The following is a 22,082-nucleotide window of genomic DNA, read 5'->3' as shown; positions in this document are numbered from 1 at the left end:
GCCACTTTTTTACTCACTTACTTCTGTTTTTTGCTCCCATTTGTTTGCTTTTTCCTTCCTTTTTTACACCTACTTTTATCTTTTGGTTAATTTTTTGTTTCGATAATTGCCACAGTTTTGCACAATTTTGACGTATTTTACACAACAATTTCGACGTCGGTGGCTGTATTGAAGCCTGCACTTTTTATCGACATCCTTGGCTATTTTGATGTCTAATTTACTTTTTTTGCTCTAATTATTTAAATAATTTTCCACATCAACAAAAGTTTGCACAGAGACACATATTTTCACCCCATATTATCAAACAACCATTCTCTTACTCATCAGTCATTTCATTTCTGATTTAGTAAGAGAATGGTTGTATGAGACAGGTGGTTGAGAGGATCAAATAATTCATTTCTTGGCGTCTCTCATAGCCTGAGTCGCTTTGGGAAGTTAAACCCTACAAACCAAACCAATACATTTCTCGACAATAACAGTGGGACATCCTCCACGGATACACTAATCTTGTCCGCAGGCTTTCGCCATAAGATATTAAAAATACGGAGGATACTACAAGGTTCGCCTTTGAGGGTATGCGCGACAGCGTAGGCTACCATCTTACATGTAAAGCCCCGTTTAAACCAAGCCGTATGAACGTGACTACATGGCTTTGTGAATGCAAGGGTCCTGGTAGGCTGGTTCTGATATCACCCTCTCATACGAAAGAAAAGGTTCAAATTTGCAGTTACTACCGAAAGTGACGTCAGGCAACCCTATGGGCGTGTCAGCGTGTGCTAACAATTGTGTAAGGGAAGAAAAAGGGACTTCGACGGTGGGAGGGCATGCACGTACATTGTTTGACGTTTAAGGTCATTGGGGAATTGTTGCACCATTCTCAAATTCTATTAAGATCGTTTTGGAGAGCAGATTGGTCAGATGGGTTATTAATAGTGCGGTAAATGACACAGTCGTCTGCAAACATGCGTATATTAGAAGAGACACACTGAGGTAAGTCATTCATGTATATTAAAAACAACAGGGGTACAAGGACAGATCCTTGGGGCACGCCGGAAGATATTGGGAGGGGGCTAGATAAATTATTGTTGACCGAAACCATTTGCGTACGATTAGACGAAAGTTCCTTTATCCATGTAAGAACGTTAGGGTCCAGGATCAGCAGTTGAAGTTTTAGTAGCAAGCGCTGGTGAGATACTTTATCAAAGGCTTTTGCAAAATCCAGATAGATCGCGTCAGCTTGCAAGTCATGAACAAAAAAAAGCTAATTGGGTTTTACAGAAAAAACGTTTGCAGAAACCACGCTGTGAGGGGTGAAAAAAGCTGTTACAGTTTAAGAAGGAAATAATTTGGGAGTAGGTGACATGTTCCATTATTTTGCATGTGATGCTTGTTAATGAGATAGGTCGATAATTTAATGAAGAGTTTTTGTTACCTGATTTGTAGACTGGAACAACCTTTCCCACCTTCTTCTTAATTTGTGATTTCTTTATCTTTTGTGTTGCGGAATTCGTAAATGTTTTTGTGCTTTTTTCTCTATTCTGTTCTTGTATCTAAATCTCTCGGCAATGCACTCTTTACCATGTATTTCGCTATTTATTTTCCGTGTTGCTTCATAAATTTTCTTACAATAATATTATTATTTATGTTGCCTATATAAATTTATTACCATGGGAGGTCCCATCTGCGGTCTTCTACCATGGGACCTCTCGCTGTATATTCTTGTAGGTTGTTTTTTGATTCAAAAATAAACTTTCAACTTCCATTTCAACTTCAACCTTCCAATCATCCGGTATGGTTCCTGAAGAAAGTGATTGTGAGAACAGCAATGACAAGTATAAAACAACCTTAGGTTTCATATGTTTCTCAGAATTTTAGAGTTAATACCATCGATGCAAAATGATGAGGACAGCTTAGACTTCTGGATTGGGGATTAAATTCTGTCTTCATGAAATGTATTGCTTGGCATGGTACCTTCCACATTGACAAAAGGAAAAGAAAATGGCGTTCTATTTCTTTCGTGAAAACTGAAGCAAATGCTGAGTTAACGGCGTCAGCGCATTCATCATTGGTAATAACTTCGTGTGAGTCGTTAAGGAGGGTAATAGCGCAAGTTGGGTGTGGGTTAATTGCTTGCCAAAATTGTTTTCGGTTAGTACGCAACACATTTCGTAGTATAGTAGTATGGAGCGGGAGATCAGCGCGCTCGCTTTGGGTCTCTTGGGCCGCCGCCAACTTCTGCCCCCAGATTGGACAATTTAAGTCTCAACAGTTTCCTGGTTTATATAAGCAGGAGTACTGCTTATCAAAGGGAGAGACCTTCGACAGCGTACGTCGAAAGCTGTGCTTCTCGCCCGAAGGTCACGTGGCGGAATCTCCCTGGCCGTCGCTGTGTGAAGACAGTCGCGTGTAGCCAGTAGCTTCGGTCCCCGTTTAAATGCCGTTCTGTTCTGTAACATGACTATAAAAAATATATAAAGTCGCCGTTTGAACAGGTTATCTCATGGGCTCGGAGCCTTGATACCCGGGCTAGGTTCTGAATCGCGACAAAAGTGAGAAGGCGGAGCGTCCGCACAGCTATAGCCGAAACCTCTCTCTCTGTATGTTAGTGAGCTTGAGGCCTAGAAAGAGGAAGGGTGACTGTACCTGTCCCTATGGGGCTGAGACTAGTAGGTCAACGCCGCTTGCGGTGGGGGCTAGCCTGCAACCGAATTTTTATCTGTTGTAGACCGTCATTGCACCCGCCACCACTTCGGTGGTGGACGACGGCTGTTGCGGCGTGCCCGTCTTTCTCTCCTTTTTCTTTTTCTTTCGTCTCTACTTTCTCTCTTCTGTCCGCACGAGGCAGCGGAGGTAGCTCAGCTACAGAGCCAGTAGCAGGCCCGTGCATTTTCTTTTTCTTCTTCCTACAATAACAACAACCCTGAACACCTGTACAGCGCCGCAGATGCGGGGAGGAAGGTGAGAGTGAAATCGGAAAGAGAGAAAAAGGTGCCGTAGCGGAGGGCTTCTGGGTAATTTCGACCCCCTGGGGATCTTGCACTGACATCACAAGAACATGGACGCCACTTCGTTTTCCCCTCCATCGAAACGAAGCAGCCGGCGGTCAGGATCGAACCTGGGTACTCCGGCACAGTAGCCGGGCGTCTTGCCACTGCACAACCGCAACGGCGCGGAATTCGGGTTAAAAACCCAAATTTCCGTCCCCTGGTTCATTCCACGCTTTTAACTCAGTAAAAACCGCAGTAATTTAAACACAATCTTCAAGCCATGCTGAATAAACGCAGACAAGTATCCTTCATATCAACAAAAGGGTTACGAATACACTTTTCAGGATTATAAAATGAAGATTATTGATTGTCGCAATAAATCTTCAAACAGGTGTATAGTTCTTGTTGCGCTTTTCCTATAGTGTTTGTAAATTTTTTGTTAGTCTGCAACCAACTTATGCTGCTGCCTTATTAAAGGCTGCTGGGCTCATTAAAGTTGTTGGATGCAATAGCCCGAATACCATCCAGGGTTTGGTAAATAAAGAATTGAAATTTCTTGACTAGAGTAAGGACGCTGGAGGGCGTTGAGGGAAACGAAAACACACAAGGGTGATAATAGATGTAAGGCTGTTAAACATTAAAAGGAAAAAGGAAAACAAGTCACAGAAAAATCACAGAAAATTTGCCACATCGACAGGCTCCTATTCAGTAAAGTTACAGCCCAGGCCCAGATGAATAGGTATGGTAAGCGGCACATAGTGTGAAAACCTCTGTTCACCCACAGCTACCAGTGCCACATTACAGCTGCTTTAGAATTGCTGTGGGCGGATCAGCTGCGTGTTACAATTTGAGTGGTAAAATACAGGAGACATCTGGGTTAAATTTTACGGTTATGACACGACGGAGTTACGACACGACGGAGCCGCATACGGGAGGTATGTGGCTTCTCGTATATCCTTGTTCGCGTACATTCAGTGGTCTACGCAAACAATCACCAGCTACTTAATTATTCCTCTCTGTTCATGACATACTGATCAGGGTAAAGTCTTGCTTCATTTTGTGAAGAATTACCCGACATAGATATAAATGACTACATTGATCAAGTTGTACGAGCACGCCTGCGTGGAGTAAGGCAGAGTGTTTAACTAGGAATGAACAGCTCTAAAAAGGTGAATTCTGATTTCATTCTACGTTGTCAAGCCCACCAGAGCAGCTCATGCAGGTAGCTTGGCCTTATATCTTTATATTTATTTTCACAAAAACACTTTATGTATCCGCGAACCTCTATACGAGTTCTTCATGACTTGGAGACAGCAGAAGATTGCCAAATATAAAGAGACTGGCAAAATTTGCCGGGTCTGTCAATTGGAGACAGATGGCGGCCCAGGAAGCGTAAAAAATAATTATACAGACTTAGACATTTCAATGGTTCTTTTTGCTAAATACAAATGTGCAGCAGTCAAACAATATAGATTCAACTCTCTCCACAAACCTCCGGTTAAGGAAAACTGCTGTTTAAATAAAACGCCTCATTTGAAAACTAAAATGTTTCTATACCTTAACACCCCAAACCGCGGTGTTTGTTCGCATACAACTATGATCCACAAAACGGAAGTTAGCTGGGGGCGCTTTGGCTGTCGCACAGAATCAAAGTTCATTAGCCGAATAAAACTCCCGCTGGCTTTCATGAATTACAGAAAATTAAAATACCAGCTGCATGCATAAATTTCTCAGCAGCGCGCTTGAAGGCGGCGTCTTTAGCTATAAAGCCTCACCTTTAGTTCTTTTCTATCGCTGGAATCAGCGCACTGCGCCGCTCTCCTCGAGTAAACTTGTTCCGAAGCCGAATGCATCTCGGTGCACTTTTCTTCGCAGCAAATATGCTATTTATCTTAGCCGTGATAAGCCATGCCGTCGACGACAAAAGAGAAGACGACGTAAGTAAAAAACTTTAAGTAAAAGAAAGTCGTATATGACTTAAACAACATGTTAAACTGATAATTTACCATACACCATTTGGGTATGTACATAACTCTGGGACGATGGGTATATTGCTTAATGGAACGTTTATTCTTCGGGAGATTGTGTGCACGAAAGAGGGGAGGGGGATGAACCCGCCCCAATTTACGATAGGTGGTTCTTGCGAAACCGGAAGCATGTTTGGAGAATATAAAGACCAAACGCGATACTCGTGTAAGCACTGGGACCGTTTTAAGGAGGCCTGATTTATGTCCTTACCCTCTTTAAATCAGCTGCAGGTCAAGGCGAACATACTTTTCATAGTTGCTTCTGCCTGAAAAGTAACAAAAAAGCGATGAACAATGATGAAAGTTTCATGGAGTTATGAAACATACTGCAGTAATAAATTTTGCTTCTATATATTTCACTTTGGTGCGCCTGGCGCGGTTTATCAGTTGTTTCGTTTTCGTTCTAGTTTATCAGTTTAGAAAACCTTTAGGCTGCCTCTTGTTTTTCATCTGTATCTTGAAGCTATTACCAGTCTCGTTTTTCAGTTAATCTGCAATAGAACTCATGCACACATGGCAATCGGAATGTCTTATATGTTGCTCAGAGCTGATGAAGAAGACAATAAAAATGAAGGCATGACTGTTTTGGGTTGGGTTTATAGGTTTTAAATTTCCAACTTCACGCGGGCTATGAACGACGCCATAGTGGAGGGCGCGGGAAATTTCGACCACCTCGGTTTCCTTGTGCACTGACATCGCGCACCACACAGGCGGCTTGCGTTTCGCGTCCATTGAAAAGCACCCGCGGGCGGGATTTGATATCCTTGTGTTCAGCACTCGAGTGAGCCACCGCGGCGGGAATGTGCCAAGAAAGGTTTCAAACAAACCAATGGTGCTGATGGCTATGAAACCAGTGTACTTTAGTATGTTGATAGGATGATCGGCTTAAAAACCAGTGTTTCTCAAAAGTGGTTTGTGCAGTCAAGAAAAATTTTTGCCCAAATGTGTAGGCAGCCCATATTTAGGCATCGTCCTTGCATATAGGCATTCTCCTTGCCCGGAAATATCAAGCAGCCCACATTCAAACGAGGCAAACGAATTGGGGAGGGTCCCAATGAAGCCGATGTTGGCAAGGAGGCGCGTACAAAATGTCTAATGAAAATATTGTTATGGGGTGGCAAGCTGATGAACACAGAGATAAGAGAGATGTCTGATGACCATGAGATGATTTTAATGGATAGCGGCGGGTCTAGCAGGAGCGCTCCTGCCCGCGCCACTGCCCACTTCTTTCTCATCCGTAACATTACCCTGGACCACTGAGAGATCGTCCCGATCGTGGACGAGGAAGTTTGTCAATGTCGATGAGATCCATGTCATGACGATGGATATGACAAGATGGCTGAAGATAGAAGTGGAATAAGGGAAGAAGACAAAGGCTTGTCACCACGATGATTCCCCGATGAAGCCTGGATCAGGACTCTTTCGGGCAACTGGTCGCCAAAACTCGTTGGCCGAGGCCAGCGAACGCACCCTATGGCATGAGCAGGGGTGATGTCTTTATGTGTAGTGGTGTCTTGAGTAGTTGGTGTGATGATGGGGATCGCCACGTTGTGATGGCGGTGATCGCGAGTGCACGTTCGCGGACGTGGCCAGTAAAAAAAGAAGTGTGGCCGCGTGCGGTGCGAGCCAGTGCGCGTGAGTTCGTTCGAGGCGGGGAAACAGCGGCGCTGGGCGGTGCTTGTGAAGTTCGATGAACTTTCGTGCCATTCGGTTTCCCGCATAGAGCGTACGAACCGAGGTAGATATTTTGAGATGTGCACCTGTCCCCGGTCGAAGGATTACCAAAACTGTGGAACCGCGGACGCACGACGGAGGCTCGTGGCTGCTCTATTGTTGCCGGCGTCACTCGCCGCTGCAGAGCGCTCATTCCTTTCTCGTCTTGCCTTCCTACCATAGCTGTCACTCCAGCGCGCAGCTTTGTGCAGTGTTCAGTGTTGAATGTCATATCGGGGACCAGTGGACGTTTTCTTTTGTATGCATTCTCGTATTGCTCCCTGCGCGTCTTTCCCTCTGCTCATGTGCATACAGCCTTTGTGGGGTAGCAGGTGTGCGGTGGCTGACCAGTGCGCGATGAGGCGCAATGCAATATCCCATCCTACATGGCAACAAAGGGGTGTGAAAAGTCCAACAAAAATGATCACTAATAGATCCAAAGATGTACAATAAAGAAAGTTCATTCATGCAAAGCCGTACACACGTTTAGTCCTGCATTGTTGCTAAGCGCCATTTTCTAATGGTTTTTATCATTGTTCTTCTTTTTTCAATATTCAAAAGGTTCTCGCTTAGTTCGTTAAATATGACGGGGACATGATACTTCCTTGTCTTTTTACGTACATAGCTTGTGAAAACTCTAGGCTTAACGTATCTTTCTGTGTTTCACAGTGCCACCGTGTTACGTCTTTCGTGACAGTATAGTTTTGAAATCACTCCAGATATAGTGCCGCGCAACCACGGAAAAACGAAACATTTCCTGCATCTTTAGTATCCCTAGTTTCGAGTACTTTTCCTTTGTAGAAACCTGATGTAGGTCTGCTCCATAAGTGATGCTATTTAATATTCTTTTGATGAGCTTGTTTATCGTTTGCATTCTGTATTCTGAGCATGTTCTATATAAAGTTAGTCCATATCGCAAAACTAACTTTACAAGCGCTTTATATTTTATGACCCTTAAACTAAGAGGGCATTTTCCACGCAAACTGTAGATGAAAGCCGCCAAAATTCGTAATATTGTACGTAAGTGCCCCACATGGTTATAGTTCACAGCCTAAATAGTTTACAGCTGATTCTGGTTCCAGTGGCACACATCTAAAACACGCAGAAGCATGCAAACACAAGGGTCTGTTCAGTTTTACAGTCTTGTGTGGATTTCTGAAACAATAAATTTTCTTTTATGAGGATTGACCAAAATGCACTTTCCTTTAAACCAGTCCCCCCCCCCCCCCCCCACCCCTTCATAACTTGATATATATTATCTTGTAAGCGGGGACAACCAGACTCATAATTCTTAGCATCGAGTATAAGCGCTGTATCATCTGCGTACTAAAATATTTTAGAATTCAGTGGTAACCCAAGTCAGTAATATATATGTTGAAGCATTAGCCCTGAAGTGCTACCTTGTGTACACCATATTTTAATATTTTATAATCACTCAATTCACTTCCAACTGCAGTCGATTGAAGAAGTAGTTGGAAAAGAACCTGTTAAATGGACCTCGAAAGCCCAAGCTATTTAACTTTGTTGTCCATAAAAAGAACTATAGCGACATGGTTGTTTTCAATAACATAGTTAACGTAATCAGAAAATTCTTCCAGAAGTGTGGCTGTGCTATTGTTTTTTGTGAATTCAAATCAAACTGGATTAGAAGAGGAATGCTTCACAAAACGAATGCATCACAGACGTAATATATTTTTCCATTTTTTGCGCTAAAGCAAACAAAATTGAAATTAGTCTGTAATTGTTATAGTCGTATTTTTCTACTTTTATGGAGTGGCCTTACGATGGACACTTTGAGTACTTGGTGTATAATGCCGTTTTCAAGTATGCCGTTTAGTATCTTTAGGATCACGCGTTTTAGGTAACTGAAATGAAAGTGTAGGTCTCGAAAACAGGTCTCATCTATTACCGGTGGTTTGACCAGCATGATTGCTTGCATATGTTCCAAAGTTCCGTTTCATCTATGGGTGGTAGAAAGGCTGTCTGTGCGCATGCGCACTGTGGTTTGTATTCGCTCCCTGCTGCAATCATTCTTTTCACGTATCTTTCCCACAGATCTTACGAACAAGTCGTTGAACGCATCACATAACTCCTGCATGCTTTAGTTTTAAAATATTTTTTTTTGGCATCTTCGATGCTCAATTGCTTCGTTCTTCCTATAACCTCACTTGCTATTTTCCACGTCTTGCTTGTTCGCAGTGAATCGATGTAAGTAATATCCTCCTTTTCCTGCCGTAGTTTTGCTGTTACAAGATTTTACAACATGCGGAACTCCCGTCTTTTTTCCTCATCTCCTGGTTGTGTCCGGTACCTTTTCCAAGTCTGGTCTTTTAAGTAGCAGAACTTAATTTTCTTTATTAATTCATCTGTGATAAGGATTCCTTTGCTTCATTGTGACGCATCTAGTCGCATGGTCATACATGTCCTGAAATATTTCAACTATTTTTTTGTACGCATTTAGGTGGTGAAGAGCTAATAGAGGGCTTCAGTTAACATTCTTGATTAATTCGCCAACTTCTTTAGTGTCTATAAAGTGCCGTATTGTGTGACTCCTTTCACCACTGTTATTTTGCTCTGAGGAGTTCACAGATGTTATAAAATAATGGTCGGCTAATTTCAGATTGATCATACCTGACCTGTAGGTCTGTTTTTCCGGCTAAGTACAATGTTATCTCTGCATGCTTTTGTGATTCTTTATCCCAAGTAACTCTCCCTAGTGCAGGCGCTCTGTAGTTATATACTATACATGTGACTTCTTGTTTACTAATAGCTAGCGCTATAATTGCGGCGTGATTGAAGTTCACATCAATCCTAGGGCATATACCCATGTGCTTTTTTTTACAAAAATAAGTACGCCCTCTCGTCTTCGAGTTTCTCTGCATAGCACAAAATTTTCATAGCCATCCAAGCCATAGCAAGCCAGTATGGTTGTTTGAAGTTTAAGCTGTGTTAGAACGATAACATCGGTAACAATCCTTCCCGACAAGTAAATACATAACTGATCCCAATGTTTTTTTATGCTTCGAACGCTAATATGCAGTATGCTGATTTCTGGGCTTAATCCGTCTTCAGACATCGCGTTCTGCACGCTTTTATCCCTTTCACCAAATGACTCAAACGATGCCATTAAACTATTTTTGCTAGATCATTCTCTCCCTCAACCTTAATCACTGATGCACCTTCAATCTTACTTACGAAAGTTTTACCATGCCACATCCAGACAAACATGTAGTCCTTCAGGCTTGAAATTCCTCTATATTGCCAGAACAGCTTTTTCTGATACCATGCCTGGTTTTGGTTTATGAAAATATCTTTACTCCGGAGGGCGTTCTTTGTTGATAGCCACAGGTCTCGAGTGGCTTGGTCGGTGAACCTGATAATGAATAGTGAAACTATGCTTTTTTTTTTTGCTTTCATTCTGTAAATTGCTTCACCCGAATGCTTTTCTGGTGCCTGTATTTTGAGCTTCACGCTTAAGTCGGTTAACATTTGGTGCAAATCTTGTTCCGCTCTTTCTGGCACTCCATGTATCTGAATATTTGTTAGCCTAGAATACCGCTCGGTGTTGTCTACGCTTTCTTTAAGCAGTGCAATTTGAACGTCTTTTTCCGGCATTTATTGTTTCTTTAGAAAGCTCTTCTGATGTTTCCTTCCGCTTTTCAGTTCCCGCTTTCTGATTATGCGTCTTTTCGGAAAGGTCATTGTATTTTAAAGGTGACATTTCATTGATTTCTCAATTACCTCTGATTTAGTATATTGATAGCCTACTTTCTTTTCAAGACCATCCTAGGCGCCCGAAAACTGCTACAAGCATTTTGTTCATTGATGAAAGTTCCTGGCTTAGTCCGCTTGACACCTCTCAACTTTTGTCTCTTGTCTGTCTTTGGTCCTCTTTCGCACTGCTGTTAAATTCTGAGGAATGACTGTCTTGTTTTGCGCTTTCACACGACTCACATTTCCAGCCCGAGATGCCTTTTTCTCTCATGTGTTTCAAGGTCTATTTCGCCATTCCCGAGCCCTTCTCAGCATGATACCAGCTTTTACACAGTTTGCAAAAAACGTGCTGGGAATTAATTTCAAGCAGTTTGGAGCATGACATACAATTTTTCCCCCGACATCTTTAACACATGTAATCCCCACATGTACAGTCCAGTGGAGCATAGAAGTAACCCCAGTTGTATCAAAAAGTGGTCTTACATAGGGGCAAGAAGAAGCGGTCAGATCTGTGATCGATGCTCCACCGGACTGCAAGGTGGGATCTTCTGCCAAGTCCTTTTTAAGGTTTGAAAGAGCAAAACCCGTGACGTCAAGCTACTACCCGTTGCCGCGGCGTTGTACACCCCGGCTGTTCATAACTGCTCCACGAAAACTGCGCAGAACACTGCCCGTAATTCAGGAACTTCGCTGATCAGCGGGTATCCACCGGCATCTTGCTGTAGGTGCCAAGTTAATGCTGACGCCAATACGTGCGAACGGGCCTAGGGACAAGAAAAAGCGGTCACAGCTGTGCTCGATGCCCCACCGTATTTATGGGTCAACAAATCAGGAATGTTTTTAAGACCATTAAACTTTGCAATCAGCTTACGCATCCAGTCCACCGGCTACGCGAGGGTCACGTAAGCAAAAATTCTTTACACAATTCTATACATTTTTCTATACTTGTCACCAAATACATTAGATTGAGGTTATGCTTCATACATTGTACTAGGCTGCTCCTTAACGTGCCTTTAGATTCGTCCTCTGCGCGCCTATACACTACGGGGCTATTCTTGCCCCTGGGAGACTTCATACAGCAATATCGAGACTGACAAATAGCGCGTCTTTCTAGCAAAGAACTAGGACATTGTATACTTCAGCAGATTACACTCAAACCTATCAATCTCCCTATCATTACCCCCTTTTCCCCGCTCCCAGATAACCTGAGAGGAACCCCCATTAAAAAAAAAAAAAGAACATTACAGCCTATCTAACCCAAGCAGACATTCCGCTCGCGTTTCCAATCATGTTCACCCTACTGATTTTACGATCGTCTACACAGATACATAACGAACTAACGTCGGAGCTGCTTCTTTCTCAGTTGAGAGCTGTAGTGACGTAGTGACACATAACCCTTAGTCCTTGCATAGATCCTGCTCCTACAGCGGCTCTAGAGACCATGCCAATAGTCGCCAGTATTCATGAACTTGCAAAAGCACCCCCTAACCCTTCAGTATATACAATATACACTGATTCAACACAGGCTACGCGCCATTTATACGGGTCGCATTCCTGAGGAACTATATTATGAACTATACACAGAGCTCTTACCAAACCACGTCCCCACATTGTCACTGAGGCGGATTCCTAGTCACGCTGGATTTCCAGGCAATGAGGAAGAGGACGCTACTCTTCACTACAAAAAGAAATGAATCCTCACTCTGAGAACGTTACAGAAACTTTTCGTATACTTTCTCTTCAGCCGAAATCCCTTACAACAGCACAAATGCGCATTATACGACGCATGCGCCTAAAATGGTACTGTAATGATACTTTTGACGTCCTAGTGCCCAGCGAGGGAGACGGTCTGCTGGGTTCTGCAACCATGAGAGCCAGAATAAAGACAGGTAGTCGATTTGAATAATGAGCCAGGTTCCATCTAAGTACACATAAATTTTCCGGATGATATTCCGCCTACGTTCGACTGTATGAAACGTGCACGTTTGGGCCGCAATCTCCGCACTCGAAAAAAAAAAAAAAAAGAAGATAAGCAACATATTTCTCTGCACCAACGGCTTGCGCTTGCTTCAGGTTTTTAATTCCTTTCTATCAGCTCGCTTACCAGGTGAAGTCACCTTCGCTTTTGTTTCTTGGGGGATTTCAACTCTTTGTGCTCTAAGCTTACGAACATTTTGCTGGCAGTTTGTCTTTTCTGCTCGCCACTGATGGAAGCGGAACAAGCCAGCTCCAAGATGTGAATATTTGGGTTGTGCATCTATCAGGTCGTCTTGTATCAGGAGGTGAATGTGACTGCACATTTCTCACCGAATCATCGATCTTTGTCGACTGGGGATCTGGTTCGAAGTGGTGGCCCTTGTTCCAGGCGTTATGTCTTGCGACGGCTGAGCGCTAGGCCCTGCAGCTGTGCCTCGTCTGCCCCCCGATCTCGTCGCGATAGAACTTAGCTTGCCATTAGGGTGAAATTCTGCGCACTATATCACTTAGAGGCGTAGCTGCTGTAACCTGTCGTGGAGGAGCACAACAGTGATTCTTGCGGGCTCACCTTAGATTTCTTTGGCGGTTTATCGGCCGTCTCCTTCGCTGGCGACATACTGCAGGACAGCGCATTTACGGACAGTTGCCGCGAGGCTGTTTACCGGCTTGTGTGTCAATGAGTCAATCGGTGTGTGTGTGGGGGGAGCACAAAATAAACCTCTTATGTACTACACATGAGCTCATGAACATGTAGTCTTTGTCAAAAGTGTAGACATGAGCTCATGAACATGTACAGTCTTTGCCAAAAGTGTAGAGTCCAGGGGGTCTGCTTCTGAGCCATTTCGTGCGGCTTCTAATGCATTGCCAGTATTCCAAATATTCATGGTAAGAAGAGTTTTGGTCCTACCCTGTCCGATGGGAAGGGACCTCCATTGATGATAAATCAGCGCCGCTACATGGCCCAGAAGCAGGCACCCTGGGCTCTACATTTTTGACAAAGGCTGTACATCAGCTTATGAAGTAGCACTTTGACATGTAAGAAATGTCATCTTGACTATCTAGGCTATGACTCTTCCAAATTTACGGCATCTTAATAGGAGCACAATACCAGTCTGGAGCTTTTATGTGCGCAGTTGCATTTCTTGCTCGTAACCAGTGCCACCATTTTCTGATCTTTTATGGGCACTTTCAACCAACTATTTGCCCCACTGTTATCTAATACGGAAATACTATTTTAATACCATCAACTGGAATGAGACTAGATGTGCAAAATTACACGCGTTTCTCATGTCGCCTAATTCCTTCATGTTAGATGTGACGTGTGTGTTCAAAAAGACCTCAATATTCAGCAGATAAGGAAAATATTCTATGAATCTGAGTCTGTTGTAAACTTTTTAAAAGGGTCCCAAAGGCGTAAACTGAGAGTTATATAGTCGCTTGTCCTACGTGATCTATATTTCAGCTGGATAAAATTGATTAGTTTATGCATGCCAATCGACTAACCTTCTAGTTATTGGCTTGAAGAAAAAAGTGTGTGTGTGCGGCAAAGTAGTTGATAATCTAAAAAAACAGCGAGGTGCGGCCTTTTAATCAAACGACGATTTACATAATTTTTTTAGCCTTCAAACATGCTTACCGCGTCACCAGGTGCTGGCTCATATCTTTGCCCCAGTGCGCGCGTATATGCTCATTGGGTAGAGTAGATCACGAAAAAAGCGATTCCTTTCTCTTAGACAGAATTCGGGAGGTTGTAGTAGCTCCATTATCACTAGGGCCTTTTTACATTTAGCGAGATGTGGTTTAAATCAGCTAAACAAGTTACTTAATGTACACAATAACATGGCGGAAGCCATTTATACAGCTGTCTTTTACTTTTGCATTGATACTTTTTTCTTCAACCCATAAGACAAAACGTTCGCTAGTTAGTCTTAACTAATAGCGTACGTTGAAAAATAAAAAAAAATAATCAGAGTGGAAGGTGAGTCTCTAAGTCCGTCTATTGGTTTCACTGCGGCTAGGACACACCACCCTTTTGGAAACCTTATTTAAATGTAGCTGCGACAATTGGTATACGCTTTTCACTGTGACAAGACTTTCTCTCTTTTCTACAGGATGACATAGACTGGGGACCTACTGGGGTCTGTAACTCTAAAAATGACTGCCCTCAAGAACAGTGCTGTGTCTCCCGAAATGGAGCTACTGAATGTGTAGCCTATGCTGGAATTGGACAATTTTGCAGTTCAACAGATGGTATACAAGAAATTGGAGACCGCTGTCCATGTCAGCCAGGTCAGTTGCGAGCTACCACTTAAGTGTTTACTGGGGCTAATTCGTGATTTGATATCTAGAGCCTCATTACATGCCGAAATGGACTAGAGAAGGAGCGCAGTCATGGAGGGAGCCATTATATAGCTTACTCTATAGTGGCATAAATAAGTTAAAATATGCGTATCAAATTGATCAACGTTGCATAGATGTCGACAGGAGCCAAAAGAATAAGGTGACAATAGGGAAACTAGTCACGTGGACCACCGGAACACACTTCGGTAGTGAAAAAAGCGGCGAAAAAGAGCTTGACAGTGCGGCAAAGAAACAAAATTAGCCGGTTTCAACTAAGGATAAGCCGAGTTAGGCTTGCGGAAGCAGGGTTTAATTCGGTTGAGCTCTTGCTCGGCGTATGTTTTTTACTTTAAATTTCGATTTGGCTATGCTCTAGGATATACATACGTTAGCAAATATGTTCACGTTTACGGCGTGTTCTCTTCCATTCCAACTCAGCCCACCGGACACAGCGCGTTTCTTCAGCCGAGACAGTAGAAGGACCCGGCTGCCCTAAAGGTAACATAAACTCACTGAAACCGGCGATTGTTGCTGAAAGCTGTCTCTGAACGCAGCCCAAAGGTAACATACTCTCACCGAAGGCAGGAAATGATTATGTGAAGGTAATTGTAACCGTTGTCATACTAGTTGTTGCAGAAAGGTGTCTCTGAACGCAACCTAAATGTGACATACACTCACTGAAGCCAGCAAATGATTACGGTGAAAGTAATTGCTCTATGTAACCGTTATCATACCGTCAGCTCGGGGCGTGTACACGGCTAGTTTTTTGATATTAAGGACCAAAAACATCAGATAACGCAATTGAAATGGGAACACACCCCAGGAAAGTTGTTGGTAAGTTATTTATTGCTGTAATTAAAAACAATAATCAGCAAAAAATTGCAATACAGGACGCGAACAAATGTTTTAGTGGCATCGTTGCTGAGATGAGTAGAGTTAATTCATTGCGCCACAAAAACGACGGGAACAGTGGAATTTAAATGCGCTCTTATCCGTTTTGACAATATTTCCAATATTTGTCGTCACGTGACGCTGCTTGCAGCAATCACGTGCTAGAGCGTCGTCTGCTCGAGTGCTTCTACGGGATATGGTTCGGTAATACGAGACGCAGCTTACACGCCATCCTGTCATGGTCTGACGGGACGTAGTGTAGCGCATAGCGACGCTGTAAAGTGGAGGCGCTAAGATCGGCCTTCCCAGCCGGCACAAGAAGAAAATAGTTGAACGGCGTGTGCACTGTGCGCACGCACAGCACGAGCTCTTCGGTTCGAGAAGCCTGCCACGCTGGTCTTCTTGTCCTGGTGCTCCGCCGCGACCCCGTAAATTCCCTACAATGATGACTCCGGCCTATAAGATGACCGACCACAGCAACATACCGTCCTCAGGCGACCCTCCGCCTGACGCTACCTTGTGCCCACGGGACGTCGCAGCTATTCAGCTCCGCTTGCTGACATTCTGGCCCAAGCAGGCATAGATCTGGTTTGCCCAGGCGGAAACCATTTCCATCTGCACCACGTCACCTCGGAGGCATCTCGATTTTGTCACTTTCCAACCTGCCTGCTGAGGTAGTTTTAGAAATGGCGGATGTCATCCTTGGACCCTTAGGCGATACTCCGTGCCAGCGAATTAAGCAGTGCATTCTGGATCGCAACACAGTGTCACTTCGCGTCTTCAGCAGCTGCTCACCCACGAAGAGCTTGAAGAGCGCCGCCCCTCCCTGCTACTCACTAGCACGCGAGCTCCTAGGCGAAAACAACTCCGACTCGAACGGCGCGCAATTGAGAAAACTCTTCCTGCAGTGCTTGCCGCAGTCCACCCGCCTCGTCTTGGCTGCTGCGGGGGACTTGACCCTTGACCACCTCGCTCAGCTAGCGTATCGAGTCCATGACGCGACTTCTTCCGTCGCCCCCAGAGGCCTCCAATATTTTACGACCACAGACCGAGGTCGATCAGCTGGCCGCCTCGATGCTATTCGGAGATCCTCTCATGCCCAGCACGGGTTTGCTCAAGTCCTCGTCGCCGTTCATCTTCGCCGAGAGGTTCGTGCTCTGTGGCGCAGTGGTTACGACGCTCGACTACTGTTCCCAAGGACGCGGGATCGAATCCCGGCCTCGGCGGCAGCTTTTCGATGGAGGCGAAAAGCAAGGCGTCCGTGTGCTGTACGGTGTCAGTGCACGTTAAAGAACCCCAGGTGGTCGAAATTTCCGGAGTCCTCCACTACGGCGTCTCTCATAGCCTGAGTTGCTTTGGGACGTTAAACCCCCACAAACCAAACCATCTTCCAGTCCTCGCCGTCAGCGCATTTTCTGGTATCACCGCACTTTTGAACACCGCGCCCGCCAATGCGCTCCACCATACCGCTGGTCGGGAAACGCGCTGCGAGATCACTGACGGCGGCATGCGACCTCGCCATTTACCCTGGCCGCCTTTTCGTAGTCATGGACCGCATTTCCGGCCGGAGCTAACTCCTCGACACTGGTGCCGAAGTCAGCGTTCTGCCGTCCACCAAGGCTGAGCGTACTTCCAAGACACCTGGACTTACTCTCTCTTTGTGCGGCCAACTCAACCTCCATCGCCACGTATGGTCTCCGGTCTCTCACTCTGGAACTTGGCCTGCGGCGCACGATTTGATGGATCTTCACCGTCACCGACGTCTATCAACCCACCTTTGGATCCGACTTCATGACACATCTTCATCTGAACGTCAGCATGCGTTGCCATCGTCTTATCGACAGCACGACGCGCATTTCCATGACTGGCGTTATAGCAGCTGTAACTTTCAATAGCATCCGCACGTTGATCCCGTCATGCCAGTACGCCCAAGTCCTCCCAGATTTCTCTAGGTCACGAGGCTTTGTAATCTCCACCATCCATCCAACATGGTAAACCCACCACATTTTCACGCGTGGTCTAGCCGTCGCAGCTCATCCGCGCTGCCTCTTCGGGGAGCGTCTGGCGATCGCTAAACTGGAATTCGACTGCATGCTCCAGGTGGGTATTATTCGCCCTTCGTCCAGCACTTGAGCCTGACCGTTCCATTTGGTGCCCAAGAAAGAACCGGGTGACTGGCGTGCGTGCGGCGACTACAGGGCTCTCAACACTTTCAATGCTCACACGGTCCACGACAGCTATCCACTTCCAAGCATCCAGGACTTCTAGACATCTGGTCGGATGGAAGATCGTTAGTAAAGTGGACCTTGTAAAAGCGTACCATCAAATACCTGTTGAAATTGCTGATATCCCGAAGAGGGCCATCACTACACCCTTCGGCCTGTTTGAGTACGTGTGCATGCTCTTTGGGCTACGCAATGCAGCTCACAGTTTCCAGATATTCACTGCTGAAGTGACGCGTGGAATCCCAGCTGTTTGCCTACATTGATGACATCCTCGTAACGAGTCTTACTTCACAAGATCCCGAGCGGCACCTCCGGGAACTCTTTCAACGCCTTTAAGAATTTGGCTTGGTCGTCAATGCCCAGAATATGTTTTCGGCTCCTCTGAGCTTGAGTTCCTGGGCCACCACGTCTCGGCGCATGGAATTCATCCATTGCCTTCGCACGTCTAAGTTGTTAGACTTCCCAGGATCCACTGCCCTACGCAAACTCCGCGAGTTCCTCGCCCTAGCAAATTTTTCCCAGCGTTTTATCCTGTAATGGGCCAAGCTTATTCACCCACTGACCGACCATTTCCTCACAACCAAATCCTCCTCCTTCGAGATTTTCTGGTCTCCTGAACCTCAGGCTGCTTTCACGGCTTTAGAACAAGCACTCATCAATTCGACCCTTCTCATCCACCCAAGGATATCCGCGCCGCCCGCGAGCACTGTGGTGGATGCTTTCAGCGAGGCCAGTGGTGCTGTTCGTAAGCAGAAAATTGACTCCGAATGGCATCCACAGGGTTTCTTCTTTCGGAAGCTACAACCTGCCGAGACTCGCTACAGCGTATTTTTCCGTGAGCTGCTCACCATCTACTCCACCATCCAGCATTACCGCCACTTCTTGGGGGGCGAGCCATTTTATGTTCTTACGGATTATATGTCTGTGGTGAATGTGTTCTGTATGAACTCCCCCAAGTACGTCGCCCGCGAACTGCGTCAGCTGGCCTACATATCGGAGTTCACAACAGATATCCGGCACATCAAAGGCATCGATAATGAGGCAGCTGATGCACTTTCACACATCACCTCCATCGGCGTCTCTAGATCTGCTGTGCACTGGGAATGTCTGGCCCGGGCGCCGCTAGAAGACCCTGAGCTTCAAACCCTGCGTGACCACCCTCGTGCCCTCCATCTGCAGCTCGTGCCTCATCCGCTTGTGACCGGATTTCTCGGGTGCGACATGTTATCAGCTCTACCGCGTCCATTCATCCCGGAGGCCTTTCATCCTGCCATTTTCCATTCACTTGACGACATCTGCCATCCCAGCATAAGAGCCACACTGAGCCTCGTTGCCCACCGTTACGTCTGGCCGAAAATTAACACCGACTTTCGCCAGTGGGCCCGCTCGTGCCTTGCTTGTCAGTCCGCCAAAGTGACCCGCCATACAAAGACTTCCCCGAGCCTTTCCTGCCACCTGGTTGTCGTTTTGACCACGTTCATCTTGACAATTGTCTAGACTACTACCTCTCTCTAATGGCTTCCGGCACATTCTGACGGTGACCGACCGCTCCACTCATTGGCCAGAAGCAGTGCTGATTCCAGACATTACTGCGGAAACAGATGCGAAAGCCTTCGTCTCAGCATGGGTTTCCCGCGTCGCCTGCCCCGGCGTTGTTACCACAGATCGCGGAGCCAGTTTGAATGCACCTTTCCCCTCCCTCACCCGTATGATCGGCACTTAACACTGCCGCACCGCAGCATACCATCCCTGTGCCAATGGCTCTTCATTGGGACCTTGGCTGTTCGGCAGCCAAACTCGTCTTCGATACAACCATGCGGCTTCCCGGAGACTTATTCGTTCCTTCGGCTCCCTCATCCCATCCCATCCCATCCCTTGCAGTATCTTCAAGGCCTTAAGAACTGCATTCAACACCTGCGCTCAGCCCCGCCTCGATCATCTGACCGTCAGGTCATCGTGCACCGGTACCTATCGTCCTCGACGCATGTTTTTCTAAGGCGAGATGCTGTTAAAGCGCCTCTTACACCCCCATACGATGGACCGTACCGCGTCCTCAACGAGATGACAAAGTCGGCAACTATCCTGCTGGATGATCGAGGAGAAATCGTCTCCTTAGATCGCCTCAAACCCGCATACATAGAGACACCTCCCCAGAACCTCCCCTCGGAGTTTGCTGGCTGATCAGGGGGAACGGGCTGCCGCCGAGGCACCCCCATCCCTGCCCCGTCGGCGCGTACATTTCACCGTTCCGTCTTGACGGGGGCCCTGTAGCTCACAGCGACGCTTTAAAGCGGAGGCGCTAAGATCGGTGTTCCCAGTTGGCGAAAGAAGAAACTCAAGTTGAACGGCGCACGGCACTAGCTGTCAAGCTGTTCGGCTCGAGAAGCCTGCCACGCAGGTCGTTTTGTTCTGGTGCTTCGCTGCGACTCCGTAAATTCCTTAGAGTAGCAATTGCGCTGTGCGCCTACGCAGACAATCTTGGCGCGCCCAAGATGTCAGTCGCATCGCGTCGGAGTTGAATTACTGCAGGTGTTATACGAGCGAGACAATCTTGAAGCTCATTTCTTGTTCGATCATGGCATCTCCAGACGAGTGGTTTATCGGCGCGTTGTTTGATGTCACGAGGAAGGAGCTGCCAACTCGGACAGCTACTTTACATGAAACAGTGAGGTTTGAATTGAAAACGGGTCCCTTGCACCATTGCACCTCGCACAATCGCGTCTCGGAAGTAGCATAGGGAGTGTAATTCTCTCACCACCAGGCTATGATGATCTGGTTGGGTTTGAAATTTTCATATGAAATGTCGAAGGCTACTGGGCATGTTATGTGATCTAAGTAACCTAAACACAAATTGCCAACGCGGAATAAATGGTGAAAAAATGAACCATAATACCACTGTCAATTTATTTGCATTTGCTACTACATGATCATGTAACGTGCTCTAGAAAAGCGAGTTCTATCATACAAGGTGCATGATCCTTATTGACCATCGGTGAGTTTCTTTTGTACTTCGGTGTCGCTTGAAGCGATCTTCTACTCTTCATAAAGTTTTAATAGCGAGTACTTTGTCAATCTTGCATGAAGGAGTTCACATTACTTAATTGAATAATTTGTTACTTTTCAGAATTCACCTGCGTTGCAAAAGGCGATGGATATAATGTGTGTGAAGCGAAAGGCAAATAAATACCCGTATTGCACCTTGTACAAGTCATGGTCATGCGTGTGTTCCACGTGAATGCAAAACGATTTCTCCAAGAAAGTCGGTATTGCAAATCAACAGTCTCCTCGACGTGAACACCATTCAAGAATAAAACGACAGCGTAGAAATGGCACTTCGTTCCTTTAAATAAAGGATGACAGTCGCAAATTACTTTAGCAAGAATTGAATTCCAGCAAGAACCGAAAAAAATTTAAATAAAGGAACACGGCTGATAGATATTTTTCCATCAGTACAGTCATTATATTACATTGATACATGGGATCAGCGGAGCTTTGTCTCACGTATATTGAAGATATGGCTTATGCATTGAGAACGTACCTACCTGCAATATCATAAACGTGCTTGGTATCGTTAAAGCCCGCCTGGAAATTATTATGTTCACTGGTGTCGTCTGCCATATACATTGTGGAGGCTGCGGTGGCGCCGGCAATGGTCAAGCGTTGACTCAAAGACCACCAGCGTGATTTAGAAAACGAAAATATCAGAAAACGGCGTACATAAGTAGCTAAACTAGCAGCAACAAGACGTCTTATCTTACTTGACATTATTGTTGATGAATTATACGGGCAAAAACGGTCCATGTCAAAGTGCCAAATAGTTTTAAAGTGGGAATGACCTCAGAAAAGTGATTTGTGTAAGAAATCGTCTGAAGTCAGAATACCTGTGAGTATTTTATCTTCTCTGCCGTTGGTCTGAATGATGAAGGTTCCATCGTGGAAGTTCTTCAAAAGAATGTATTTGCAAGATATGGAGCTGGGATATGGCTTGAATCCTATTGCTCATTATCACATTAAGTTCGGCACCTATTTGAAGGTTGTGACTAATGTTTTACTACGCAAAGAATTGATATCAAAGACGTTCTGTCACCAACATCTGAAACGCTGAGGTTTGCAATTACGGGAAGAATGAAAACGAAGTAATATTTCTGTACGGGAACAGAAACAGAGGAAAAGAGAGAGAAATACACTTTAATTACTAACGCAGAATA

At 45.4% G+C, this 22,082-nt stretch overlaps 1 protein-coding gene across 1 annotated transcript; it reads left to right on the top strand.

Annotated features, from left to right (window-relative positions):
- Positions 1-4,751: 4,751 nt before the first annotated feature.
- Positions 4,752-21,081, top strand: LOC146178230 (uncharacterized). Its single transcript, XM_084579721.1, has 3 exons — positions 4,752-4,924; positions 14,530-14,707; positions 20,999-21,081. Exons 1-3 carry the CDS (start codon positions 4,835-4,837, stop codon positions 21,055-21,057), a joined length of 327 nt encoding a protein of 108 aa, XP_084435847.1. The 5' UTR covers positions 4,752-4,834; the 3' UTR covers positions 21,058-21,081.
- The last annotated feature ends 1,001 nt before the right edge of the window (positions 21,082-22,082 follow it).

Source organism: Amblyomma maculatum, chromosome 9 (genome assembly GCF_055883805.1).
Source record: "Amblyomma maculatum isolate TAMU_Amacu chromosome 9, ASM5588380v1, whole genome shotgun sequence".
Taxonomy (NCBI): Eukaryota; Metazoa; Arthropoda; class Arachnida; order Ixodida; family Ixodidae; genus Amblyomma; species Amblyomma maculatum.
This window is presented reverse-complemented; position numbering and strand designations above follow the sequence as displayed.